Genomic DNA, 25555 nt, shown 5'->3' on the forward strand with positions numbered 1-25555 from the left:
AAAGTAGGACCGTAAGAACACCTGTTTAACTTGACCATGGACCTTTTTCTTTTTGTTAACACCTATAAAAAAATAAAAAACACTAGGAGTTTTTATAACTCTTACAAAGCTGGGATGACACTCTTTATTCTATTTTGTTACATGAAAGGGCAGTATAGTATATGTCTAAGGAGTAAATCATTTGCGCTCTTTTGCTCTGAAGAATCAAATATTAGTATTATGTTTCTTTTTTGTTGCTGTTAACCATCACCAGAGCATATTTTTCCATTGATTTTTTAGAGAGAGTGGAAGGGAGGGAGAGAGACACACAGAGAGAAACATCAGTGTGAGAGAGGCACATCTATTGGTTGCCTCTTGCACGTGTCTGGACCAGGGCCAGGAATGAGCCTGCAACCAAGGTCCGTACCCTTGACCAGAATTGAACTGGGACCCTTCAGTCCATGGGTGGATGCTCTATCCACTGAGCCAAACCGGCCAGGGCAGTATTATGTTTCTTAAAACCAAATTTTGGATGACATTTTAGATCCCACTGACATTTTCATCTCTCAAGAGTTAGCAGGTTTGCTTTGGAGTATAATTGCTGTCATTGTTGATGTTTTATAAAATTAACTTCTAGCAAAGTGTTTAACTGTACAAGGAATTCTGAATAATAATCTTATAGCATTTAATCCTTTACAGATGAGAAGAGGGAGGTGAAAGGAAGTGCATCAGGAGGAAGGTGAAGGTTAGTTTATAAGATTTGCGTCTGTTTTGGTACATAGGATACAAGTTTGTGTTCCCCATTTCTGTTTCTGGGCAAGAGCCTGAAGTTCAAAATCAATGCTTAGTGCTTTAACATGAAAACTTAGGGATTCTTTATTTGGTTCTAGAATCCCATGGCAACTTGTATGTTAGTGAAGTGTGGCAAAAAATCAGTTATAAGATGTAATCATTACAAAATAAGAATTTTTATGTATAGCTAAAGCATACTGGATTCTTTCTATGTGTCAGGCACTGTGTTGATGACATTAAAATGTACTTTCATGACCTGGCCGGGTAGCTCAGTTGGTTAGAGCATTGTCCCAATAAGCCAAGGTTGTGGGTTTGATCCCTTGTCAGGGCACATACAAGAATCAACAATGAATGCATAATTAAGTGGGACAACAAATTGATGTTTCTCTCTCAAATCAATAAATAAAATTTAAAAATGAACTTTCTCATTTAATTCTTACAATCGCCCTTTGAGGTAAGTACTGTTATTACCCCCATTTTGCAGAAGAGGAAAGTGAGGCTTAGAGAGGGGAACATAATCTCCCAAGGCCTACCCTATACCTATATAGGTGCGGTAGACACAGACTAGATCTAGAATCTTGGCCCTTTGCCACATTTTATACATATTTTCTCAGCTGATATGATAAGTTAACTAATGATTTTATGTATTTGGTATGAAAAAAATATATATATATAATGTTAGAACATGATAGAATCTCAACCAAAATAGATGAGGTTGGCTGAAATATTTTTAGCATAAAAAAACCTCTTAGAATAAAACTTTTGCTACATTTGTGATTGACTCTTTAAATTGACTTGTGAATGTCTTCTCCCCCTCGCTTGGCAACAAATAATGAATTACTATAAAACAGGTAACAGGAAAGAGGAATTAAAAAAAAAAGGAGTTGGTAAGTTTAAAATGGACTTAAGGGTCTTTAATAAATTACATTATGATATTTAGAATTATGATATTTCATGAAACTGTTGTATCATAAGATTATTTTGATCTAAGGGGCTCAACCTGAGGTGGATTTAGGGGTGCTTGGGTCCAGTTGGGTGGGTTTCTGGCAGGCAGTGTGATGTGGGAGAAGCGTGCTGGCCTGAATGTTCACGCCTGTGAGATTGGTCTATGTCTGCAGGCCTCTAGTTCAAGGGGTAGGGTGGGGGGATTCATTGCTTCAGGTCTGAGTCTTCCTCCATAAAAGTAGGGGTATTTTTCTTATCCCACAGTCTTCTGATTTAGACCTATACTCCTTCACTTGATTCAGCTGTTCTGTTAGTGAAATATTTTAATGAATATTTCATTAAATAGCATCTTAAAAATCAAATCCTATTTAAGATTTGTATGCTAAAAAGAAAAGGAGCCTCAGAAGAAAAGAGGCCATTCTGAAAACCATTTAGTAATCCAGAGGCACTGAGAAATTAATACCCCAGAGAAAGGATTATAGTAACCAAAGACAGGGTAAGAATATTTTTAAAAAAATATATTTTATTGATTTTTTACAGAGAGGAAGGGAGAGGGATAGAGAGTCAGAAACATCAATGAGAGAGAAACATCGATCAGCTGCCTCCTGCACACCTACCACTGGGGATGTGCCCGCAACCAAGGTACATGCCCTTGACTGGAATCGAACCTGGAACCCCTCAGTCCGCAGGTGGACGCTCTATCCACTGAGCCAAACCAGTCAGGGCAGGGTAGGAATATTTTTATTTAAATTAAAAAAATGATTTCAGAAGAGAGGAAGGGAGAGGGAGAGAGGAATAGAAGCTCAATGATGAGAAAGAATCATTGATCAGCTGCCTCCTGCACACCCCCTGCTGGCGATCAAGCCCACAAGCCAGGCATGTGCCCTGACTGGGAATCCAACTACGACTTCCTGTTCATCAATTGACACTCAACCACTGAGCACACCAGCCGGGTGGGATATTGTGATTTTTGTTTCACAGAAATTGTGCTCTAATAGAGGGAATAATATGGGTAATATGGCTAAAACAATATAATGGAAGTAAAATGAAAATTACAGATGACCATGTATTGATATAGTAGGCATTTATTTTATCCTGAATATATATATATCTTGGGCTATGAAATTTAGTGGGTTGTGACCAGCATTAGAAAAATAAAAGCTCAGAATGCATCATGCATGATAATGGTGTGTGAAACTCATTGTGAACATGCATGTTGCACACGCATGCCCCTGTATACTAGGTCACAATGTAAAATGTACTTTTAACTGGGTCAGAGTCATTAATGGGAGTATACTTAGTACAAATTAATATGCCTACTTGAGTTGTACTTAGTTTTGAATTAGTCTGATTTTTTTTCTAAATTATATTGGTTAAAAAAACACATAAAAATGTTCACATTAGTTGTTGCTAATTAGTTGTTGTAGCCTGAAAGCGGGGCTTAGTACCTGGCTGATGGCTGAGGGATTTCAGTGCGCCGAGCGCCATCTCGTGGCCTTTGGGTTACAATGCAGTGTACCCCCTTTAATAAAAAACTTGTAAATCCTGTTTCTGAGCTGTACAAATGACCAGAATTTAACTTAAAAACCACACCTGCAGATTCAATTTTTAAAAAAAAAAATATTTTTTTTATTGATTTCAGAGAGGTAGGGAGAGGGAGAGAGAGATAGAAACATCAATGATGAGAAAATCATTGATCGTCTGCCCATTGCACACCCCACACTGGGGATCAAGCCCACAACCCGGGCATGTGCCCTGACCAGGAATCGAACCGTGACCTCCTGGTACATAGGTTGACACTCAACCACTGAGCCATGCTGGTAGGGCTGCAGATTCAATTCTTACCTTTCATCTCACCTTGGCCACACCCTCACCGCTGACCGTAGCCAGTGAGCTCTAAAAGTATGTGTCATTTCCCAGCAGATTAACATGAGAGGATATCCAGTCAGTGCTTTGTCTCTTGAAGTTGGGTCACAGGTACAGTCTTTTCATATAAGGACAGTGCACTCATAGGTGACAGTCTTCAGTGGAGCAATGGGAAATGGGTTTACAATTCCCTCCTCTGTGATCCCTTCCCTCACCCCAGTTTTTCCTTTTAGTTGCTATGCTCACTTTGGAGCTACCACAGGTGACAGTCTTTTAGCATTTATTACACCGTCTTGCTCTTTCTGCATGCTTTCATTTGGGAAACTGTGGGCTTCTTGTGGGAAGAGATGTCATATCTTTATATCTGCATTGACTAGCAAAGTGCCTTGTACATGTGTAAGTAATAAATATTTTGTGTATGAACAAATGAATGATTTAAGTGAATTTGGTTGTTTGATTTGGCTTTTGAATTTTTTAATTTAAAAATTGTCAAGTTAAGCCTCAAGAAGGTGGACCTTTAAACTATATTTTCAGGATTTTACATAAGTGTACATTATGCCAAAATTGTGTTATGTGAATAATGGAATTGGTAAAAGTTGCTTTGCTATCTAAGACTAAATACCATCTACAATAATACAAGCATAATATGCTAATTAGACCAGACATCCTTCTGGACATCCTTCCTTCCGGACAAAGCTGCAGTGAGCGGGGGCTGAGGCAGAGGCCGCTGCTGCCAGTGGTGGGGGCCAAGGTCCTTGCACAATTTTGTGCATCGGGCCTCTAGTGTTAAATATTTTCCTTCCTATTAAAAGCTAGGTAAAATTTTTAATGAGTTTATGGAAGCATGTGTGTATATATATATGTGTGTGTTATATATCTATACACACACAAGCATATATATCTATCTCCCCTGACATGGAGACCTTTATGGAGCTATTTACCTGAGATACATGTTTTATCTCATTCATATATTAACTAGAGGCCTGGTGCATGAGATTCGTGCACTGGGGGGGGGGGTCCCTCAGCCCGGCCTGTGCCCTCTTACTCTCTGGGAGCCCTCAGGGGATGTCCGAGTGGGCCCAAGTCATCAGTAGGATATCCTTAGCACTGCTGTGGAGGCGGGAGAGGCTCCTGCCACTGCCGCTGTGCTCACCAGCCATGAGTCCAGCTTCTGGGCTTCTGGCTGAGTGGTGCTCCCCCTGTGGGAGCGCACTGATCACCAGGGGCAGCTCCTGCGTTGAGCGCCTGCCCCCTGGTGGTCAGTGCATGTCATAGCGACCAGTCGTTCCACAGTTCAGTTGATTTGCATATTACCCTCTTATTATATAGGATAAGTCTATTCAAAAATATTTCAGTGACATAGCATCAGAAAGTTCATGGGTAATGAAGTACAATGATGCATTCCATGATATCAGATGGGGGGTGGTTAGAGTACAGAGCATCATTACCTAGTGAAATAGTGGTTAATATATTTGAGAACAAAATATACGACCAGGAAGTCTACTGACAGATGGAAAGTTTAGGATGTAGGATTAGATGTGACCATGCACAGAAAAGAAATGATGGGAATGGGGACAGATTTCTTGCATGAGATTCTGGGGATTCAGAAATCCCTGGAAGAACAGTCTGCTACAATCACTGTAAAGCCTGGCATACTGGCAAGACTTAACTGGGAAATATGCAACAGAAGATCAGAACTTGGAGGGAGAAGCATGGAATTATAGATGATATATATGTGTGTATAGATATATGTGTGTGCACTGAAGAGATTGCCTAGTGATTTCATAGAACCTCCAAGTCACTCCAACTATTATTTTGGATAAGCTCCAAATGTCATGGCATGTCCTGTCCTGCTGCAGAGGCAGCTCCTAAACTGTACTGGTCTCCTTACCTTAATCTGTTGGCAGCTGTCTCTAGGGATTTGTCAACCTTACCACTATTGACATCTTGGGCTGGGTAAGTCTTTGTTGTGGGCTGTCCTGTCCATTGTAGAATGTTTGGCAGCACCCCCACAGATGTGACAACCAAAAACATCTCGACATTACCATGTCCCCTGGGGGCAAATTGTCCTTGAGTGAGCAGCACTTCTCTAGATTGCGTAGGTCAGCATGTTCTGGGAATAGGTCTCCTATAGCTGTGACCCTGTCAGGCCCAGGGCCCATCCTCTCCAGGGGGACTATCCTTTCTGGATGCTCTTTTTTTCATCTTCTGTAAATGGCCACATGAGATCACCTTTAGGATGTAATTTTGGACGTGTGAGCCCTCAGAAGTCAGTTGTTTGAAGGGATAGTTGATAAAAGGCACTGAAAAGGAGTGCATTTAATGCTGTTTTATTCATGGCTATTTACATTACCCAATTAATATGAAAGTGGTGAGTCAGGATGTATTTTCACTCATTTGTTGGTCTCCAGAAATTACTACACTATCAACACCTGCTTCAGTAATCAAATACTAAGCTCCTTCAGGGCAGAAAACTATCTTTGGTTACTGATATATACCAAATGTGTGGAGTAGGCGATCAATGGCTGCTGTGTGTTGAATGAAACAGTAATGACTGGTTTTTTGGAATTGATATAAAAATAGCTGCCCTCCCTATAAACATACATAAAATGAACATGTTAGAAAAGCTCCAAGAGACAGGCTTATTCCATGAGTAAAAAATCTGTACTCTTCAGATTGGAAAGAGGAAATCTGAGACTAGGATTCCAATTATATTGGAAGTAGTGATAAGATTATTACAACCCTGTTTAAACAGCAAAGTACTAGCACTTTTAAACTTTATTAATAGGTTGGCTTCTAAAATTTCAACTGTAAGCTAGCATTTAGAACATACTTACATGGCACACCTATAGATGCTTATAAGACACTGCCATATTGGGGTGGCAAAAGGGGTGATGACATAGCATTGGGGTTCAGCGTTACATATAAAGAGCTAGCTACATATGCTTACTGACTCAAATTTTGTTAAACTAAATTTAAACATGTAAATTGCTACTTATATATTTGGTATAAGTTGAAAACATGAATTTAGAGAAGGGGTGTGTGTGTCCACATAGCTTTATGCTGTACAGAGCAGTGAGTTCTGGGTTCAGCTGTCCCTTACCAGACAGCGTGGAAGATGACTGTGCTCAAAACCTGTCCTTTGTTGTCACCCTCAAAGGTACAGAGAGGTGAGTCACGGTGGAGTGGTAAGAGCCACAAACTGGAAGGAGCCCGTCTGGGGTTCAAAGTCTGCTTCTACCTTTCTATCTAGCTGTGTGACTTTGAGTAAATAGTTGATCTGAGCTTCAATTTCCTCATCTGTAGAATCAAGAGTTGCCGTGAGGAATAAATGAAATAGTGCACCTAACCTGCCTAACAAAATGCCTGGCAGGTAGCAGTACCACATAAATGGAAGTTACTAGTTTCATTCAATTGGACATTTCTTAGTTCGGAAAGAGAGAATAACTGCCTATCTTTTGGTATCAGTGTCTGACTGCAACAGTAAATATCTTTGGACCCTGACATGGATGTTTTATATTCTCCAAGAAGTAACTACAATAACACAATGTGGTAACAACATGGCGCCTTTTATTGAAGGCGTTCAAGCATCATGGCCTGAGGAAGTATTTTCAGTTCAGTTTGTCAAAATACTTCAGTTTTCCAGCTGGATCTGGGATTATCTATTGAAAGAAAAAAGCAGATCATTCATCATTAGTTGTCTGATAATAGTTGCCCATCTCTTGACTAAAGAAGATAAGACTGTGTTTGTGTACTAAATTATATCAGATGTATATAGGAAATACTGGATTTGTCCAACCTACTAATCTCAGCTATGCCAAAAGGAAAATCATTTGTCAATAAATTAACATCTGTACTCAAGCACCCCCGAATTTACTTACAGCTCTTCTCTCGGCCACCAGGCTTTCATGGCATCTTCGGGTTTGATCTAATTAAACCAAACACATTAAGAGAGCATGGCTACAGATGTTAATGTATTTCTAAAATTATCTGCTGGTGAAGTGTTGGGGTGCCAACAACCTGAAAAGGGGGCAGTGTGTTCAAGTGGATTTTTTGGAGGTCCAAAATGCAAACATTAACCTCAAACTGCAAAGGTAAAAAAAGTATTAAAATACAACCATGGAGCATTAACTTCAATAACTATTTAGTGAATGGAAAAATACTCCAAACAAACAAAAAAGCTCCCTACCAAACAAAAAAAAAGCTCCCTACTAGACCTGTTTACTTGATAGTTATAGGTAAAGTGCATCTATCCCTACATATAAAAAAAAAAAACCTGTTGTAATCAGCTTATGATAGTTCTATATGCATCTTCTTCATAATTTTTCTTTAGCATAAAATAAACATTACCTAGTTTTGCAGGCATCACTTCAAGGAGCATTCTGTTTTTGTCAGTTTATAACCCCTCTGCATTTAAATTCAATTTTTAGGTACTCATGGAATAACTACTTAGTGCCAATGGTGTGCTGGCAATGGGGATATAGGAAAACTACCATGGGCACCACCTCTGAGGCTCATACAAGCACGTGGGAAGGATGTCTGTGTATGTGGCTGTTTTGATGCAATGCACAGTACGACTGTGTATGACACAGGCTGTGTGATTCAGTGGGGGCTGAGATGGCATCAGGGACGGTCTCCGAGTGGAGGTGACATTTAATTTGGTCTTGAAAGAGGAGTAGAATTTAGAGAAGGGGACAGGTATTTCAGGCTCTGGAAAGAAAGACCTGAACAAAGTCACAAAGGTGTGAAAAAACAGGGCTTAATTGGAGGAAAGATGAGTCATGATTTGGTGGGAGCACAGCATTTGTGCATGAATCACAGGGAAGATAACCTGGGAAAGATTGGTGGGAACTGAATGTAAAGGCTTGAAGGCTGTGCCCTGAGTATCTGGACTTTGTCCTGTGAGTGATGGTGGGCCGCTAAAAGGTTCTGGTCTGGAGAATGACGTGCATTGGAGAGGAGAGATACTGATAAATCAGGAGGTCAGTGCAATATACAGGGGAAAACTGAGGGATATGGAGGTGAAAAATTCATCTATCTTAAACATCAGCACAAAACCTTTTCTGACCCTATATTCCCCTCTTCTACCTTCTTTCTGTCTCTCCCCCCCACAGCTGTATTTCTTGTACTAGTTTCATATTTCATCTTTATTTCATCCTGCGCTCTCAGCACATGCCTGCAATACAAGGTGATGTTATGCATCACTGTTGATTCTGCTATAGCTCCAGGGGGAAGTGCCCAGAGCCTGATGCTTTTTAAGCCTTCTTAGGTGATACCTGTAGCTTCTGATTCATATTTCTATCTGTGAGCCTCACAATCAATAAATAAATTAACCCAATGACTGATTTATAATTTAAAGTACCTAGTACTGCTCTAAGTCTCATGCTTAACTTCAAATTCATCAGATCTGTGTAGAGGTGAATACTGTATTGTAGCATTAACTTTGACCCACAAGGGCAAAGCTGCTTTGCACACTCATCAAAACTAATTTAAATCAATGAAATGCTATTTTAACTAATCTGAGTGAGGTTACAGAGTGAATTTCTTCCTCTCGTTGTGTACAGCCAATGGTACTGTTTTGTTGTTGTTGTGTGCTAAGGAAGAAAGTCTTAGGAGTCTGTATTTTTCTTTTATCCTAAGATAATGATTTCTTCCTCTAATTCTCTAGGTATTTTTCCTAACTGGAGTTTATGTAAAGCTCTTTGATTTTTAGAAGATAACATGTTCATTAAAAAGGGTTCAAGCCTGGCTGGTGTGGTTCAGCGGTTGAGCATCAACCCAGGAACCAAGAGTTTGCTGGTTCGATTCCCAGTCGGGGCACAAGCCTGGGTTGTGGGCTCAATCCCCAGCAGGGGCTGTGCAGGAGGCAGCTGATCGATGATGTTCCTCTCTCATCGATGTTTCTATCTCTCTATTCCTCTTCCTTCCTCTCTCTCTCTCAAGATTAATTAAAACATATTTTTAAAAAAGGTTCAAGCAAGTTTCCAAATTGTATTTTGGCCAGAGACTACTTCAGGGACTGTCTATAAACTATACAGCCTCCCTATGAATGTACTTGTTTTAATCTTTTCTTCCTTCAAATGATGAGAGAATCATTAGCTTCATTGTTAGTTAAGCCTGATATTTTTTCAAAAGCTTTTTACTATATGTAGAAAAGCTTTGCTTGTGACTGTTTTCTTTGCTCACAATATAGGAAGAAATTCCATAAATGCTCTCTCAGCCCTCTGAATTTATTCTACCAAATCTCCGCTGCTCCCTTTTGTTGTTGATTTTAATGGCATATTCCGTTGGATATTTGGCTTTAAAATTCACAGCATGAAGTCCTATCTTCTGCTTTCTCCAGTGTCAGCTACTCTCCCTACAGTTCAAAGAATGCCTGTACTCTTCTGATTTTTGCCGAGCAATGCTTAAGTCATTTACAAAATCAAGACAGTGCTGTTACAGATGATCTTAAGGTTGGCATTTTTGTTTGGCCCCAGACATCCCCTTAACAGAAAAATCAATTTCACTTACTGTTTCACTACCAGGTTTCCAGCCAGCAGGGCAGACTGAAAGGAACAAAAATTGGCAAAAGACAGTTTAAAAACAGAGTTCAATTCTCTTCAGCAACTCTTGGCTCTTCTTTTCCCAAACGAAATTAAAAATGGAGCCTGTATTAATGAGAACATTTCTAGGCCACTGAACACCTGGCTCTGTTAGCTTGCTTGCTTGCACCAAGGAAGTTTGGTCACAGAGCTTAGCAGTAGGTAGCTAATCTATTTTCATTTTTGTCAATTATGTTTACTTGCATTTACAGTATAAAAAACCAAATTGAGTGTTCCTCTAAGAAAGTTGGAAACTTTGGGGATGTGGTGAACTGAAAGGTCTGGGCATGGCAAAAATTTCTCTGAATTTACATAAACTTAAAATAAGCTGCCCTGACCAGTTTGGCTCAGTGGATAGAGCGTCGGCCTGCGGACTGAGGGGTCCCAGGTTCGATTCCGGTCATGGGCATATACCTTGGTTGTGGGCACATCCCCAGTAGGGGGTGTGCAGGAGGCAGCTGATCAATGTTTCTCTCTCATTGATGTTTCTAACTCTCTATCCCTCTCCCTTCCTCTCTGTAAAAAAATCAATGAAATATATTTTTAAAAAAATAAGCTGATTTGCTGTTTCCTGTAGTATTTTGTACTGATGCCATGGTTTGCTGTTTATCAAAAGAGACTTTAAAATTATTCAGAAAGTAGGATTTTATTTGGAATATACCTTGACCCAGGCATTGAGTTACACATTTGAAAGGAATATAAAACACACGTTCTATTTTAGGAAAATCTAACCTTTTCCATTTAGCTACCGCAAAAACTTGGAGTGAAAGGATGAACTAATAGATTACTAGTGTGATCCTGAATAACCTTGCTGATCACTGAATTACCTTGAGGAAAAAATCTAAATCAAATAATGTACAGATGCAAATAAAACCTACATTACTAAATATTGCCAGAATGGTACATTTTAAGTTTATAGAAACAATTTGAAATATTACAGCAGCAGGAACTTTTCTCTTTGTGCTTATCCAAAAGGACTATGCAAATAATGAATACTTTTGGATCTTTTAATTCAGTAAGTAGAATATATTAGTGATATTTCATTAAAAGCACTTTAATAATTTGATTTACTAAAAAGATTAGCTAATAATTTGAAAGCAATCAGATGACTTTGGAACCATCCAATTTACTGCCACCTCTTCTCAAACTAAAAAATCCAAAGACTATGATGTTTAGAAGGAAAGAGTACCTTCTCCATGTTTATCGGTGTATTGGAATGCTTGAACCAAACGCAGAGTCTCATCCACTGATCTGCCCACGGGAAGGTCATTGAGAGTAATCTGTCTTAGGATCCCTTTGTCATCAATAATGAAGAGACCTCTATAAAACACAAGAGTGGTAGGGGTGAGGCCATTTCATCTCAGTTAAGACAAATATTTGTTAATGCGAATCCCTGTAGCATCCACACAGGATTGTTATACAGAACCAAGATACTACCTACTTGACTGGTACACACACACACACACACACACACACACACACACACACACACACACACACACATCTACTATATAATTTGGGATTATAATTGTTAAATGGTAGCTTTAAATTTTTTTTAAAAATTAAATTTATTGGGGTGACACTGGTTAATGAAATTATATAGGTTTCAGGTATACATTTCTCCTTTACCCTCTTTTACCTCTCCCCACCCCCCATTAGCTTTAAAATTTTGTTTTTGTCTTGAAATGTCCTGTAGTATTTACAGCTTAATCTTCACGTGTACTAGGTTTGGGATTTTACTGTACTGTAAGTGAAATGACGAAACTACACAGCAGAGCCTTCCTTTAAGTGAAGGAGTGATTCATCTTTCTCTTCACTGGCTGTTTGGAATGTCTCTCTATTTCCTTTTAATGGTGGTAAAAGACAAGGTCACCAATATAAGTGAAGTCATCTTTCCCTCTAAATCTCTATATGTGTGATTCACTTCTATGGCCTGGGGAGTAATGAAGTAGTTTGATTTAAAAGACCTGTTACTGCTCTAACCAGTTTGGCTCAGTGGATAGAGCGTCGGCCTGCGGACTGCAGGGTCTCAGGTTCGATTCCGGTCAAGGGCATGTAATTTGGTTGTGGGCACAACCCCCCAGTGGGGAGTGTGCAGGAGGCAGCTGATCGATGTCTCTCTCTCATCGATGTTTCTAACTCTCTATCCCTTTCCCTTCCTCTCTCTAAAAAATCAATAAAATATATTTAAAAAAAAGACCTGTTACTGAGATAGTGATGGCATTATAAGAGTTAAAGTAGACTAGAGACAAAAATTTTCAAAGGATTTATTGTCTATTTAAGTCAATATGAATTTCAACCTAATACTTTAGATTAGAAAAAGATCTCAGGTACTGGGGCTAATTGCTTGTGTACAAGTATTATAAATGATGAAATATTTTTAGTAGAAATATATGGAATTACATATCTATGTCATGATATCTTGTTTCATAATCATAGTAAACATTACTAAAGTATTCCTGCTTATCCCACAATACATTTTTTTAAATATATTTTATTGATTTTTTACAGAGAGGAAGGGAGAGAGATAGTTAGAAACATCGATGAGAGAGAAACATCGATCAGCTGCCTCCTGCACATCTCCCACTGGGGATGTGCCCACAGCCAAGGTACATGCCCTTGACCGGAATCGAACCTGGGACCCTTCAGTCCGCAGGCCGACGCTCCATCCACTGAGCCAGACCGGCTTCGGCTCACAATACATTTTTTGAGTGAGCAACTTGATGTCTGAAATAACTAGGACTCACTCCCCTTGGACCAGGTCAACTTGCTTAATTATTATTTATATGGGTGTTCTTTCATGTAGCTTTTACAGCTGAAAACTGTTGTCAATGGTAATCAAGTCTGTTCTGAAGTAAGTGAACCTGATCTAAAATTTTGAGCTTTCCTATGTAACACACATTATACCAACACACACCACACAAAACAAATCTGCCTTTCCTTTGCTAGCAAATTCTAGCTTCTGTCTTCTGTTTTAATTTTGTGAACTGCTTCTTTGGTAGACTTTGAGATGAATACATTTGCCATACTTGGTGTAATATACATGTATGTCTCTTCCACAGAGAAGAGACAGGTCATTCTTATAAAAATCAGAAATTAAAATGGCAACAGACATCTCAATAACAGCCCCAGAAGCTAAAGGTAGCAGGGCAATGCTTTCAAATGTTTGCAGGAAAATTGCCTTTCAATCTATAATTCTATATCCAGCCAAATTATTAATCAACATGAGAGTAGAATAAAAAAATTATCTGACATGTAAGGTCTCAAACCATTTTACCTTCTAATGACCTTTTACTAAGAATCTATGAAGATGTGTGTTACTAAAACAAGGCAGGCAAGAGTAGGAGCTAGAAAATTAGGGAAAAGGGGAAATAAAATGGGTATGAGGTTTGTTTTTGGAATAATGAAAATGTTCTAAAATTGATTGTGGTGATCACTGCAAAACTCAATATACTAAAAGTATTGCATTGTATGCTTTATATTGGGTGAGTCATATAGTATACTAGAGGCCTGATGCACGAAATTCATGCAAGGGGCTTGGCCCTCACAGCCCCAGCTGGCCCTCGCAGCCCCGACTTTGTCCGGATAGTCATTCTGCTATTTGGTCTAATTAGCATATTAGCTCTTTATTATATAGGATGATATATCTCAGAAAAGCTGTTATTTAAAAACAGGATTATAAAATAATGACACTTTCACATAAAACATTTAAAAAAGAAATTATTAGCATTGAAAAGCTAATAAACAACACAACTATAACAAAATTAGTTGGTTTAAGCTAAAATTGCCCCTTTTCACCCAAAGAATTCTATTAGCATTTATTAGCTCAAGTAACCCAGTGAGAGCTGTTGGGTAAAATATTTCCTTAATTTTTCCTACTCCAAAGACACAGATTTGCTAAATCCTATGATACTTGTATTTAGGAAAACCATTATTGGAGTTAGTTTGAAGAAGAGGAGAAAGAAATGGACAAGGAGTTTGGGGACCTGGATTCAAGTCTGCACTCTGCCATTAACCAATTATATTTCTCTGGCTAAGTTCATGGAACTCTATGAATCTGTTTATCTGTAAAATAAAGATAAGATTGGTTAAAGACCTCTACATAATCTTTCAGCTCTAACAGTCTATGACACTCACTAATTATTTTAAAAAGTATCTATACCATTTTTGCAAGTACAGCAAATAATATTTCTTGATCAAACTTTCTATTTTCTAACTCCATTTCAATGAGGGTTACAAATATATTTGGATTGGTCATAATGTAAAATCACTAAAAAGGTACCTAAGAGTGTGGCCTGAATCTTCCAGATATACGCCATAGTCCTTTGCAATCTGATGGGTCAAATCTGAAAGAAGTGGAATCTTTATTGGTCCAAGTCCTCCTTGTCTTCGAGGGGTGTTAATCCTGAAACAAACAGAACATTTACCTCTTAGAGTTAAGTAAATGGCATATATCAAAACCACTCTTTCTCTGCATGTGCACACACATGAACAAACCCCACACACCTATTCTTTCTCTAAAAAAGACAGGCTAATATACATTCTATTTTCTTGCCCTTTCCCCCACTTAACAATATATTCATATCCTTTTAACACTAAATATGGAGCTACACATCCATCACATTTTTAATGTATAGACATACCACATTTTACTAATCTCTACTGACATACATTTAAATTGCTTCCATTTTTTTGCTTTTATAAACACTGCTGGCAACATCCTTGTATTCTTAACATTGTACACTTGTCTGATTAATTTCTAGAAGAATTGATGGATAAAAAATAGACACTGTCATAAGCATAACCTTAGAATTGTTATCATAAGATAATTCCTTGAGAGACAGTCAGGAAGCAACTGGGTATTTTAATATTCTGAGAGACAAAGAAATACAGTCTACTTGCAGCAGTGAAGGAAGTAAGCTAAAATCTCAGACACATCAGTCTTGAGATTTAAGTATTCTTTAAGTTGAAACTGCCCACCTGGAAGGCATTGACATAGCAGCCAGAAAACAGGGAAATAATGCTCCCCATGTCTGCAGCCCCAGTTCTGACATCCAAGTAGAAATATCTGGTTGATATGAAACCTATCCAGCTGAGAATTTATACAAAAGAATTCCTTGGAAAAACAATCCCAAATTATTTGGGATGACATAGATGTTTCCCTTAGTGGATTTGTGTTTTAATCATATGGAGATACAGAATTACTATAGAAGTGATAAAGCAAATTAAACCCATATTTTTAATATTCTTACATTGAGAAATAATCAGTACATATTTGTATAATGAGTTATTTATAATGTTTAAGAGCATTTGGCATATTAGAATAACAGATATACTTTGTGATTCCAATTTAAAATGTGTACATTGAAATTTTATTCAGTTTATAAATAGTAATGAAACAATTTAAAAGGACTTAAGATGTACCATATCTATTTATTAGATTGCAAGAATTGCTTATGTTCTTGGGATACTCAAGGGAAATAAAATATAAACTTTTAAAAATACTTAAGAGAGTTAAATACTTAAGGGAATATAAATTAAAGTTGAACTGTAGCTCCTGAACCAATTAAAATTTTAGTTTTATATACATATACAAGCACATATAGTTGTGAATGTTTTGAATTTATTACTCTATGAATTTAATGTTAAGTTTTAAAAACAATGAACAGTCTTTATCATGCATAAAATTTTGTGCAAAAAATTGTGGACACGATTAAAAAACACATCAACATACACATTTCAGATTCTGAAACATGTTGCCCGACTACTTTCCAGAAATGCTGAACCACCTGTGTGTATGGGAGTGCTGTTTCTTCCCACCTTTGTAATCACTACATGAAAATTTTCAAATCTGAAATATTGGCCAATCAGACAGGGGAAAAGAATGACATCTCTTGTCATTTTAACTTGCAATTAATTGGGTGAAACAATTAATTAAAAATATTTCTAAAATTAATTTAAAAATCATTGCTTCTTGAAAAGTAATTATAAAAACTATTTTGAGTTTGGCTTAATACTAAACAACTGTATAACAAAGAAATGGTATTTTAAGGATTTTTTTCCTCCAGATTAAGGCTACCCAAAATTTGTTATAATAAAATAATCATACAATTCAATAGGTTTTGTTATGGACATCTTTTGCATTGAACTTTCCCCCCAATTTTATTTTTTATGTAATTTAATTGAACCAGCATTTCTTAGACAAATATTCTGAATTGTCTGATAAATAACTATATTCCCATCATGTTGAGTTGTCTGCCCATAATTTAAAAGTAAATCCATTCTTTTTCCTACAAATGGTAAGTGTAAGATACTGACCAGGCCAAATGGGTAAACTGTGAATCAACAGAGCATGCCACCACTTCAGTGTTTATGGATCTGAATTCTTCAATTCTATCACCAAAGGCAATAATTTCAGTTGGACACACAAAAGTGCTGAAAGTAAAAAGAAAATATATTCAGCATTCTCAAAATACACATATATACAAGTCTGAAATGACGGAAGTCTTTACAAACATATTTAGTACATAAAAATGCACATTAAGAACAACTTTATATATGAATCCTCTCAAGATTGAGTAGTCTAAAATGCTTTACAGCTTTCAAAGAATCTATACAAATCTGACATTTCATTGTTTTTACATTCTTATACCAGTCTTATGAACTAGATGCATCTATATCAGGGGTGGGCAAACTTTTTGACTCGAGGGCCACAATGGGTTCTTAAACTGGACCGGAGGGCCGGAACAAACGCACGGATGGAGTGTTTGTGTGAACTAATATAAATTCAAAGTAAACATCATTACATAAAAGGGTACGGTCTTTTTTTTTTTTAGTTTTATTCATTTCAAACGGGCTGGATCCGGCCCGCGGGCCATAGTTTGCCCACGGCTGATCTATATGGATTTTGGAGATAAGGAAATGCCCTCCCATCTCCTCTATTTCTTGATAAGGTCCATTGTCTGAAGGGCATGTTTAGAGAATATTTCCTTAGGGTAGTGTTTTTCAAATTGTGGTAGGAATTACTTAAGTCAATTTACTGAGTTCCAATTAGCATTTTAAAACAGTGAAATAGAAAATATGAGAATACATCCTTCATAGTAAGGGTAAGTTATGAAACATGTATATACCAGTGCATATATGTGTGTGTTCAGGAGTGATATTAAAAATATTTAACAACCTATTTCAAAACTAGAGGCCCAGTGCACGGATTTATGCACACTGAAAGGAAATTAATTAGAAGGTAGCTGGTGGGGCAGGACTGGGAGAAATGGGCCAGCCACGCCCTGGAACCAACCTCCCATGGTCCCTTCAGCTGGCCACACCTGGGGTGGCGCCAGGGCTTGAAGGGTGTCTGTGGAGTGAGCAGGGTCCCTCCGGCAGGTGGTGTCCCTCGGCCTGGCCTTGTAGGGATCAGGCTGAAACTGGCAGTCCGACATCTCCCGAGGGGTTCCAGAGTGCGAGAGGGCACTCTGTAAAGTTGTTGTCTCTCTGTCACTCGGCAACTCCTGCATTGAGCATCTGCCCCCTGGTGGTCGGTGCACATCATACCTACTGGCCGATTGCTTAGGCTTTATATATATATATGGGCTTTAGTGCTGGAGGTTTTGAAAAAGGATCAGGTAGGAGGAGCAACTTGAGGAAGGGGTTGAGAAAGTGGCTATTTACCCTCTGGTATGGAAGTTTTTCAGTATTTCAGTATAACACGGCTATACTGGTGCATACACACTGAATGTTACCGTTTATGTATGTGTAAGTGTATTGGGCAGCAATTGAAAATTTATTTCCTATTGTGTGTGATGGCCAAGAAAGTTTGAAAAATGTAGATTTAGGGGCCAAGTTCCTACCATACCCCAACATAGGCTTTTCAAATGTTTCAGTTGTTCAGGTGGAGGATTGTCATATGCAAGCATAAAGTTCTAATCTAGATTACGTCCCTGGAAACTGGGCTATAATTTATATTTTTAATATTTTCCACAATGTAGGAATGGTCAGTCCCTACCTTCCTTCCTCTTATCCCAAGAAATGCTATCTAGAGACACATTTATTTGCCTGACTTCTTAGTGAAGACAGAGAAAAAGGTCTGGCAGAAAACTGAAGGATTGTTTGTGACTTTCATGCTTATAGACCAGTGATGGTGAACCTTTTGAGCTCAGCATGTCAGCATTTTGAAAAACCCTAACTTAACTCTGGTGCCGTGTCACATATAGAAATTTTTTGATATTTGCAACCATAGTAAAACAAAGATTTATATTTTTGATTTCTATTTTATAAAATATATAAATAAATTTAAATAAAATGCCATTTAACAAAGAAAAAAATCAACCAAAAAAATGAGTTCGCGTGTCACCTCTGACACGCCTGTCATAGGTTCGCCATCACTGTTATAGACTGTGGCAAATGCCTGAGAATTCTTCCTTATCTAACCAGGCCCAGTTTGACTTTATACAGAAACAACAGTAAGAAGCGATCTTAGCCAGAAGACCATTGCTAACATCATGCATGATTAGCTATGTCTTATTCATTATGGAGTTTTAAATAACACTTGAGAGACAGAGCATATTTGTCTGCTATGTTAGACTAATTTCAGAATTCAGGTTTAATGTTATATTTTACATATGTTTTAACTTTTTGGTTTTATAACATGAATTTAGAAAGCCTATACTTTTTATATATTAAAACTTCAACTTCTGGTTTCTATTGGAAATTAGAATATATTATACATTTTAGCTAGTCAAGCTAATTTAAAAGGTTATGTATTATGTAGCTTCATGACTTGTATTAGTCTCAATGTACTAATTTTTATGAGAATCCTTCCCATTTGGTTAGACTAGGTGTCAGCAAACTTTCAGCCACAGGCCAAATCTAGCCTATTTGTAAATAAACTCTTTTTAAACAATTTTTAAAATATATATTTTTATTGATTTCAGAAAAGGGAGAGGGAGAGACAGAACATCAATGATGGGAACCATTGATCAGCTGCCTCCTACACACCCCCTGCTGGGGATTGAGCCTGACCTTGATTAATGATCGGTAATAACTGAGGTCTTACTAGCTGCTTTGTACATGTATTACTTACAAATCAAGTGGGTAGAAGAAAAAAACCAGGTATTTTCCATGATAATCAGTTAACTTGAGCTCCTTAAATTCTCCATTTATCACAGCGGTTCCTTCCCAATAAGGTGCTGGCTTGGAAACTAAGAAAGAAAAATATAGGATGTTTTTTAACACTGAGAAAACTGATGGGATGACAGAAGAGCTTTAGGAAATCACTAAAAATCAAGGCTTCTAAACCTTTGGATCTCTCTAGCAGTCTGGTGAAGCTTACATACTTCTCAGAATAGTGTTATTGGATATATAAAATATATACAATTACAAAGGAAAGCAATTATATTGAAATGAAATTATCCAAATAGATAATGTAGTAATTGGTGATGTAGTAATACATGTTCCCTTTTATTAAGACTTTAAAAATGCAGGATCTAGCGTGATCTAATTAACTACCAAAAATAGTGAAGAGTATAAATGATGTTTCAGGATACCTGTAACAACCAACAACCACAATATGGCATGAAAATACCTGGGGGTCTATTGACAACAGGTACAAGCAAGTACTGCTGAAGCTAATGTGGTTTGTTGCTGATGTTTATAATGGAAAGAAATGCTCAATTTCAGTTGGAGGTTATTGATAATACTTTTAATTCTATTCATGCTCACAGCACCCTCCCCCCCACATTCCATCCCTGCACTACACTCTATTGGATCCTTCACTATAGCCCCTCCAAGTTGAATAACTTCCTGTATTTCAAGTAATTAGATATGCCTTTCCCTAATGGCAGTCTTTCAGATGTGCTAATTTAAACATTTGGCCAGTTTCTCACATACTCATGGAGGACCTGTTGCCACACTCAAAGAGTAGGAAATTTGCAAATACATCAGGCCAGAAGTGTACAACCCCAGACCATGAGATTATTTTCCTAGAGGGCTTTGAAAGAAGAGACCCCCTTGAACAGGTTTCAAGTGACCTAATGGAAATTGAATCGTTGGTGCTGCTCTCTTGTAAGGGCATGCTGTAATTCTAGCCAACGCGCTTTGATAATATACCTTGATCATCTGTTACATTCAGATAACACTTAAACTTTCAGAACCATTACATATATTGAAGTCAATCCTTGTTTCCAAGTTTGACTATGGTTCCTAGAAAGTAAGGCTCAGAATAGCCAGCATTTACTATATTTTGTATAATAGCCAGCATTTTTGGTCACTCTGAAAAGAGACGTAAACTTAAGATGAATTTCTCTGTGAAGTTAATATATAACATAGGATTAATTGTCTTGAGTCAGCAGCCTACCTCATATAAATATCCTGATTTGATTAGGTAAAGGCCGAGAGGGGAATTAGTAGAAGGGTACTGAACTATACATGCTTTGTATACATTACTGAAAATGCTACTCAATGGGATTGGTTAACAGGATATATTAAGTAGATTTGTGGTTGGAATTATAATGACCTGTTATTCCTTAATGATTTTAGCATATGAGGAAAACCAAATCTGAGGAATAAATTTTGTTCTCAAAATTCTGAGTTTGAAAATTTTGGGTTCTTGATTTAAGAATTACAAAGTTAGTTCAAAGAAAAAAAAACTGTCATCAATTTATGGAGCAAAAAAAGAATGCAGTTAACTTTGCTAAGATCTATAAATGGAATTCCCAAAGCAACCCCTTGTGTGTATTAAAATCTCAAATATAAATCATGTAACAGATTCTGGCAAATGCAAAGCAGTATAAAGGATATTTAAACCTTCTCTTCCCATAACCCCATTAATTTAACTACTGTTAACATTCTGATGTCTTTACTTCTAGTCTTTTCTCTAAACACAAATTTGGATCATGCTGAACCCCTTTAAAAAAAGCAACAGTAAATCTAACAGTTTTCATGTCACTAAAAATTATTTCAAAGTATGACCTTAATGGCTCTATAATATTCCACTCTATGAATAAAAGTCCTCGTATCTTTAATTCTAGATAAACCTACATGACACAGAGATGTAGCAAATATCTAAAATTTGAAGTTCTCTGGTAAAGGGAAATCTATTACCAATGTCTTATGCTTTTATGAGCAGACTTGGATGGGATTTGTTTCTTATGGGAAATATAATGTAATGCCATTGAACACTTAACTGGCTGACACAGTTCAAAATATCTTCCCAGGTAAGTGAAACTAATGACACTTTGAAATGCTGTGATTTTAAAAGCCCAAGACTGGGACTCAAAATAAGCTGCCATGCGATGAGAGGGCGTGTGAATAAAGAAACTGCGAGCGGCTGGTTCCTAGCAATTAAGCATGGCACCAGGTCACAGCCAGGAAGAAAACAGGGACCCTGTCCTTAACCTCAAGGAACTGAATTCTGCCCACCACCATGTGAATTGGGAAGAGAATGGTGAGCTCCAGAAAGGAATGCAGCCCAGCCAACATCCTGACTACAGTGTTATAAGACCCTGAGCAGAGAACCCAGCTAAGGCCTCCTGTGAAATAATAAACACATGTTGTTTAAAAAATAAAAGCGTGAGGCTGGTTTCTTAAAAACAAAAAATCCAAAAGTAGTTAACTTTCAGTAGGAAAGAACTCCACATGTTTAAGAAGGCAAAACAGTTTTTCTTATTTATTACTCCCATTCCATCCTAAGTTGTAACATCCCACTTAACACTGAGGATTCATAACTGTGAAGCATACTTTTTTCACTGAATATGGGCATAGAACATGGTGTATTTGAACCACAATACATATCTCCAGAATGCTAATTGATCTGTAGGAAAAACAGGTTACTTAAAGCAAGCAAGGGACAGTCTTTATCCTTTAATCCCTGCTCAGTTCTTTTTGGCTAATCTTAACATCTAGATGCAGCAGGCCATAACTTTCTCAGTGTCTCAGTCTGACGTGTCCTTCCTGAAAGTGGCCATTACCTGTGTACACTGGACAGAAATGCAAATAATCAAAAGCCAAACTGGCAGGACACAAATTTGCCATGAGGTTTATCATCAACCAAAATACATTACTTTGAACCTTTTTTCCTTTCCCTTCAAAATACACCCTGTAAGAAGTTCTTCATTTCTAAGAGACACAAAGAATACCCATTTATTATGTATGTTTTGGGGAAGGGCTTTTAATAGTCTTTATAAGATGAAAACAAGAAAACAAAAGGAAAGAGAAAGGTGAAATGTTTGCTCTCCTGAACATTTTGTTTAGCCACTTTTCTGTTTAATCAAACTTTCTATGAATCATTATTCAACTTAACCTATTCTTCTCTGGAATAGTACTTGGAAACAGACGCGATATGCTGCAGCCACTTTGCAATGTTTGAGGAAGTGTTTCAGTTTGCACAACATCCTCCGATGCCTGCAAGGGGACCTGGACCACCCCCGTTCCTTTGTCTGCGGCTTTTGGGGTAACCACTACTTACAAAATCTGGTAAGTGGAAACAATCCCTTTCTCAAAGCAGGAACCCTCCTCCCTTGCCCCGCTATGAAAGAGCCAGGCCCGCCCAGGGACCGGAGGCAGGACAGGGGGCGCCGCCCAAGTCAGGCTCCCAGGTAGCCTAAGCAGGGCGCACGTGTCCCGTGGTCCTCCCAACTTCCCGCCTCCCTCAGCCACCGGTCAACCCCCCTTGGCGGGGCACCACCTACTCTTGGCTTTGCTGAGGTGCAGGGAGTGGTCGGCGGCCGAAACTCGGGACGCCTCCCCCGGGTACACTTGTCCCCCCGCGTAGAAGTGGCACTCCTCTTCACGGGTTCGGGGCCTCTCCTCTGCCTCCAAGCCCCGCAGAGTCTGGGCCAGCAGCAGGAACAGCAGTAGTGGCAGCAGCAGCAGCCGGAGGCTCCGGCTGGGGGCTGGAGTCTTCGCGGCTGGCGGCAGCCCCGGCGCCTCCATGACCACGCGAGCGCAGACACACGTTCTTTGGCTCTAGCGCTACTTCTCCCGCCGCCAGGCAGCTACAATCGCGCGCTGACAACCCCGCGAGCCCGGGCTCAGCCTCGCGAGAGCTGCCCCGCCCTCCCCGCCCTCCCCCCCCGCCCACGGACCCCCGCCCCCTGCTCCCGGCTCTCGGGATTCCAGGCTGCCCCGACTCCCACCCCTACCCCACCCCCAAGCCCTGCCACGTGGCCTGCTCGCCCCTGCCCACTTTTGCGCCTGCGCGTTGGGGCGGACCGGCCTGGCGCTCAGCCCAACTCAGCGAAAGCTGTTTTTCTGGAGTGGCCAGTGGCTGGCCTGTCCAGTGACTGACTGACGCCTCAAGCGCTCCCGTCTGCACGGTTTCCAAGCCCACCTCTTCCAAAAAGGCTCAACACCACAAGCACACCATCCCCCTTAACAAAGTGAAACTAACCTATTTGCCTTTGAACCGCTTGCATTTAATACTTATAACAGTTTTTTCCTTGAAGTGATCTGTGTGACAGTGCCATGACTACCCTCTCTAGTTGCAGATTTTTTAAGTCCTGAGAAACTGGGGAGAAGAAAGGTCTAATCATTTATTCTCCAGCAAGCAAGGGCAGCCAGGCACTTAGGTGACCTAAGCCTGTCTCAAGGTATCTTTTCTCTCTTCTTCCCCATCAAGATTTGAAAAGTTCCCAGAAGACCAGACTTTGTCCCAGCACATTATTGTTCCATTTTATGACAATTATCCCATCACATTACAGGGGCCAGAATCCCTTTTATCCTCCTGTGAGCTCTTGTCATGTTTCTGAATCCCGCAGGAGTCTATTAGACTGTCAGCTCCCTAGAATCTAGTTCAGTGATGGCGAACCTTTTGAGCTTGGCGTGTCAGCATTTTGAAAAACCCTAACTTAACTCTGGTGCCGTGTCACATATAGAAATTTTTTGATATTTGCAACCATAGTAATACAAAGACTTATATTTTTGATATTTATTTTATATATTTAAATGACATTTAACAAAGAAAAATCAACCAAAAAAATGACACGCGTGTCATAGGTTCGCCATCACTGATTCTAGCTCGATGTCGACTTCATCTTTGCTGCCCAAGGCACCTGGTACATGGTATTTGCTACTGTAAGCACTTGATTTTATAAGGAACACCTAATACTCCCCACAGCCTGTCTCAGTGTCAAGCTGTTTTCATGTATTATGTTCTTACACCTGCGAGGACCCTTCGAGGCAGAGAGGAAACCTGCGCTGTTCACACTTGTCCCTCATCCTGGCCCTGCCCGCTCTATGCCCCGCCCTCACGGCAACGTGCGCATGCGCCCTGGGGCAGACAGCAATGCGCATGCCTAGGCTGCGGCCAGCCGGAAGTCTAACTAGTGGGAGCCCCTTTCATGGCTTCGACTGTGTCTGGTCTCCTGCTCTCCTGCCCTCTCTTCTGCCGGCTCTCAGCATTGTCTTAGGCCCTGCTCGCCCTTCTAGGCCCATCTCTTCCAACAAGCGTCCTTGAAGACTGGCCTGCGGCCATTACAGGAGCCGGGCAGCCGCCATTACAGGAGCCGGGCCTGCCGCCACTACAGATGGGGGGGTTTGCACTCAGCCTGTTTTACATCCTCTCATCCTTGCCCACGCCCTCTCCTAAAGAGCCTCGCTGCAGCACACCAGCCTGCCGCCTCCCCAAAGGTGAAATGAACCCTCTGCCTCTGAAATGTGTGCCTTTTATACCTTTAGCATTTCTTTTGCTTTTCCTGGCGCCGAGCTGGGTGAACAGTGCCCTGACTTCCCGCACCGGCCGCAGCCCTTTTAAGTCCTGGGAAAACTTGGAGAAAAGTCTAACCTGAAAAGCGATATCTTAAGACAATTTATTCTCTTCCAGCAGGAAAGGAACTTTTCCAGCCGGGAAGCCACAGCTTGGTGACTTAACACTGTCTGCCTTAAGGTACGTCTTATTTTTTAAAATCAGCACTTGGTACGTTCCCAGAACTTACCTTCTCTCCCAGCACAGTGTTGTTCCAACTTCCGACAATTACCCCATTACTCACCCATTTGCTAGAATGGCAGGGGAGAACGAGGGCAGGGCGGGAGAGGTGACACCCAGCACCCACCGAAAAGATGGGGACCATGGGCAGTTTTGTTGTCCCCAGGACCCCTCCTATCTTCCTGAGCCCCTGTCATCTTTCTGAATCCCACAGAAGCTATCCTAACTGTTTGACTTTTCTCTATTAGATTGTCAGCTACCTGGGGTCAAAGTCACTGTCAAACTCATCTGTTTCCCAAGGCTCCTGGCACATGGGATTTGCTATTGTAAGTACTTGGTTTTGTAAATAACACCTAATAAAGTTCCCAACAGCCTGTCCCGGTTTCAGTTACTTTCACATATTATATCTTTGGTCCTGTGACAGCCCTTTGAGGCAGATAGGAACCTGCCCTTTCCCAACTCATCCCTCACC

At 39.5% G+C, this 25555-nt stretch overlaps 1 protein-coding gene and 1 long non-coding RNA gene across 3 annotated transcripts; one reads left to right on the forward strand and one right to left on the reverse strand.

Annotated features, from left to right (window-relative positions):
* The first annotated feature begins 379 nt into the window (after positions 1–379).
* LOC118654104 lies at positions 380–25459 on the forward strand. The gene is made up of 5 exons (XR_004966967.1): positions 380–724; positions 22481–22634; positions 24588–24788; positions 24985–25044; positions 25332–25459. It is a non-coding gene; the product is annotated as an uncharacterized LOC118654104 (long non-coding RNA).
* Positions 7133–23209, reverse strand: PRDX4 (peroxiredoxin 4). Of its 2 annotated transcripts, XM_036305324.1 has the most exons (8): positions 22850–23209; positions 19246–19363; positions 16485–16601; positions 14449–14571; positions 11356–11486; positions 10096–10130; positions 7464–7510; positions 7133–7244 (listed from the first exon to the last, which is right to left on the reverse strand). In XM_036305324.1, exons 1-8 carry the CDS (start codon positions 23091–23093, stop codon positions 7241–7243), a joined length of 819 nt encoding a protein of 272 aa, XP_036161217.1. In that variant the 5' UTR covers positions 23094–23209; the 3' UTR covers positions 7133–7240. The 2 variants fall into 2 exon arrangements, with proteins under 2 accessions (XP_036161217.1, XP_036161216.1); XM_036305323.1 differs by lacking the exon at positions 7464–7510 and having other exon boundaries at positions 22850–23208.
* Positions 25460–25555: the final 96 nt, after the last annotated feature.

Source organism: Myotis myotis, unplaced genomic scaffold (assembly GCF_014108235.1).
Source record: "Myotis myotis isolate mMyoMyo1 unplaced genomic scaffold, mMyoMyo1.p scaffold_m19_p_4, whole genome shotgun sequence".
Taxonomy (NCBI): Eukaryota; Metazoa; Chordata; class Mammalia; order Chiroptera; family Vespertilionidae; genus Myotis; species Myotis myotis.

Bases quoted from the DNA above. Each gene is read 5' to 3' on its own strand.
- PRDX4 (XM_036305324.1), bottom strand. From the start codon at position 23,093: ATGGAGGCGCCGGGGCTGCCGCCAGCCGCGAAGACTCCAGCCCCCAGC. The intron at 14,572-16,484 runs GTCAGTATCTTA...TGTTTGTTTCAG, and splicing joins CAGTTTACCCATTTGGCCTG to GATTAACACCCCTCGAAGAC. The intron at 7,511-10,095 runs GTAAGTGAAATT...TGGTTTAATTAG, and splicing joins GGAAACCTGGTAGTGAAACA to ATCAAACCCGAAGATGCCAT.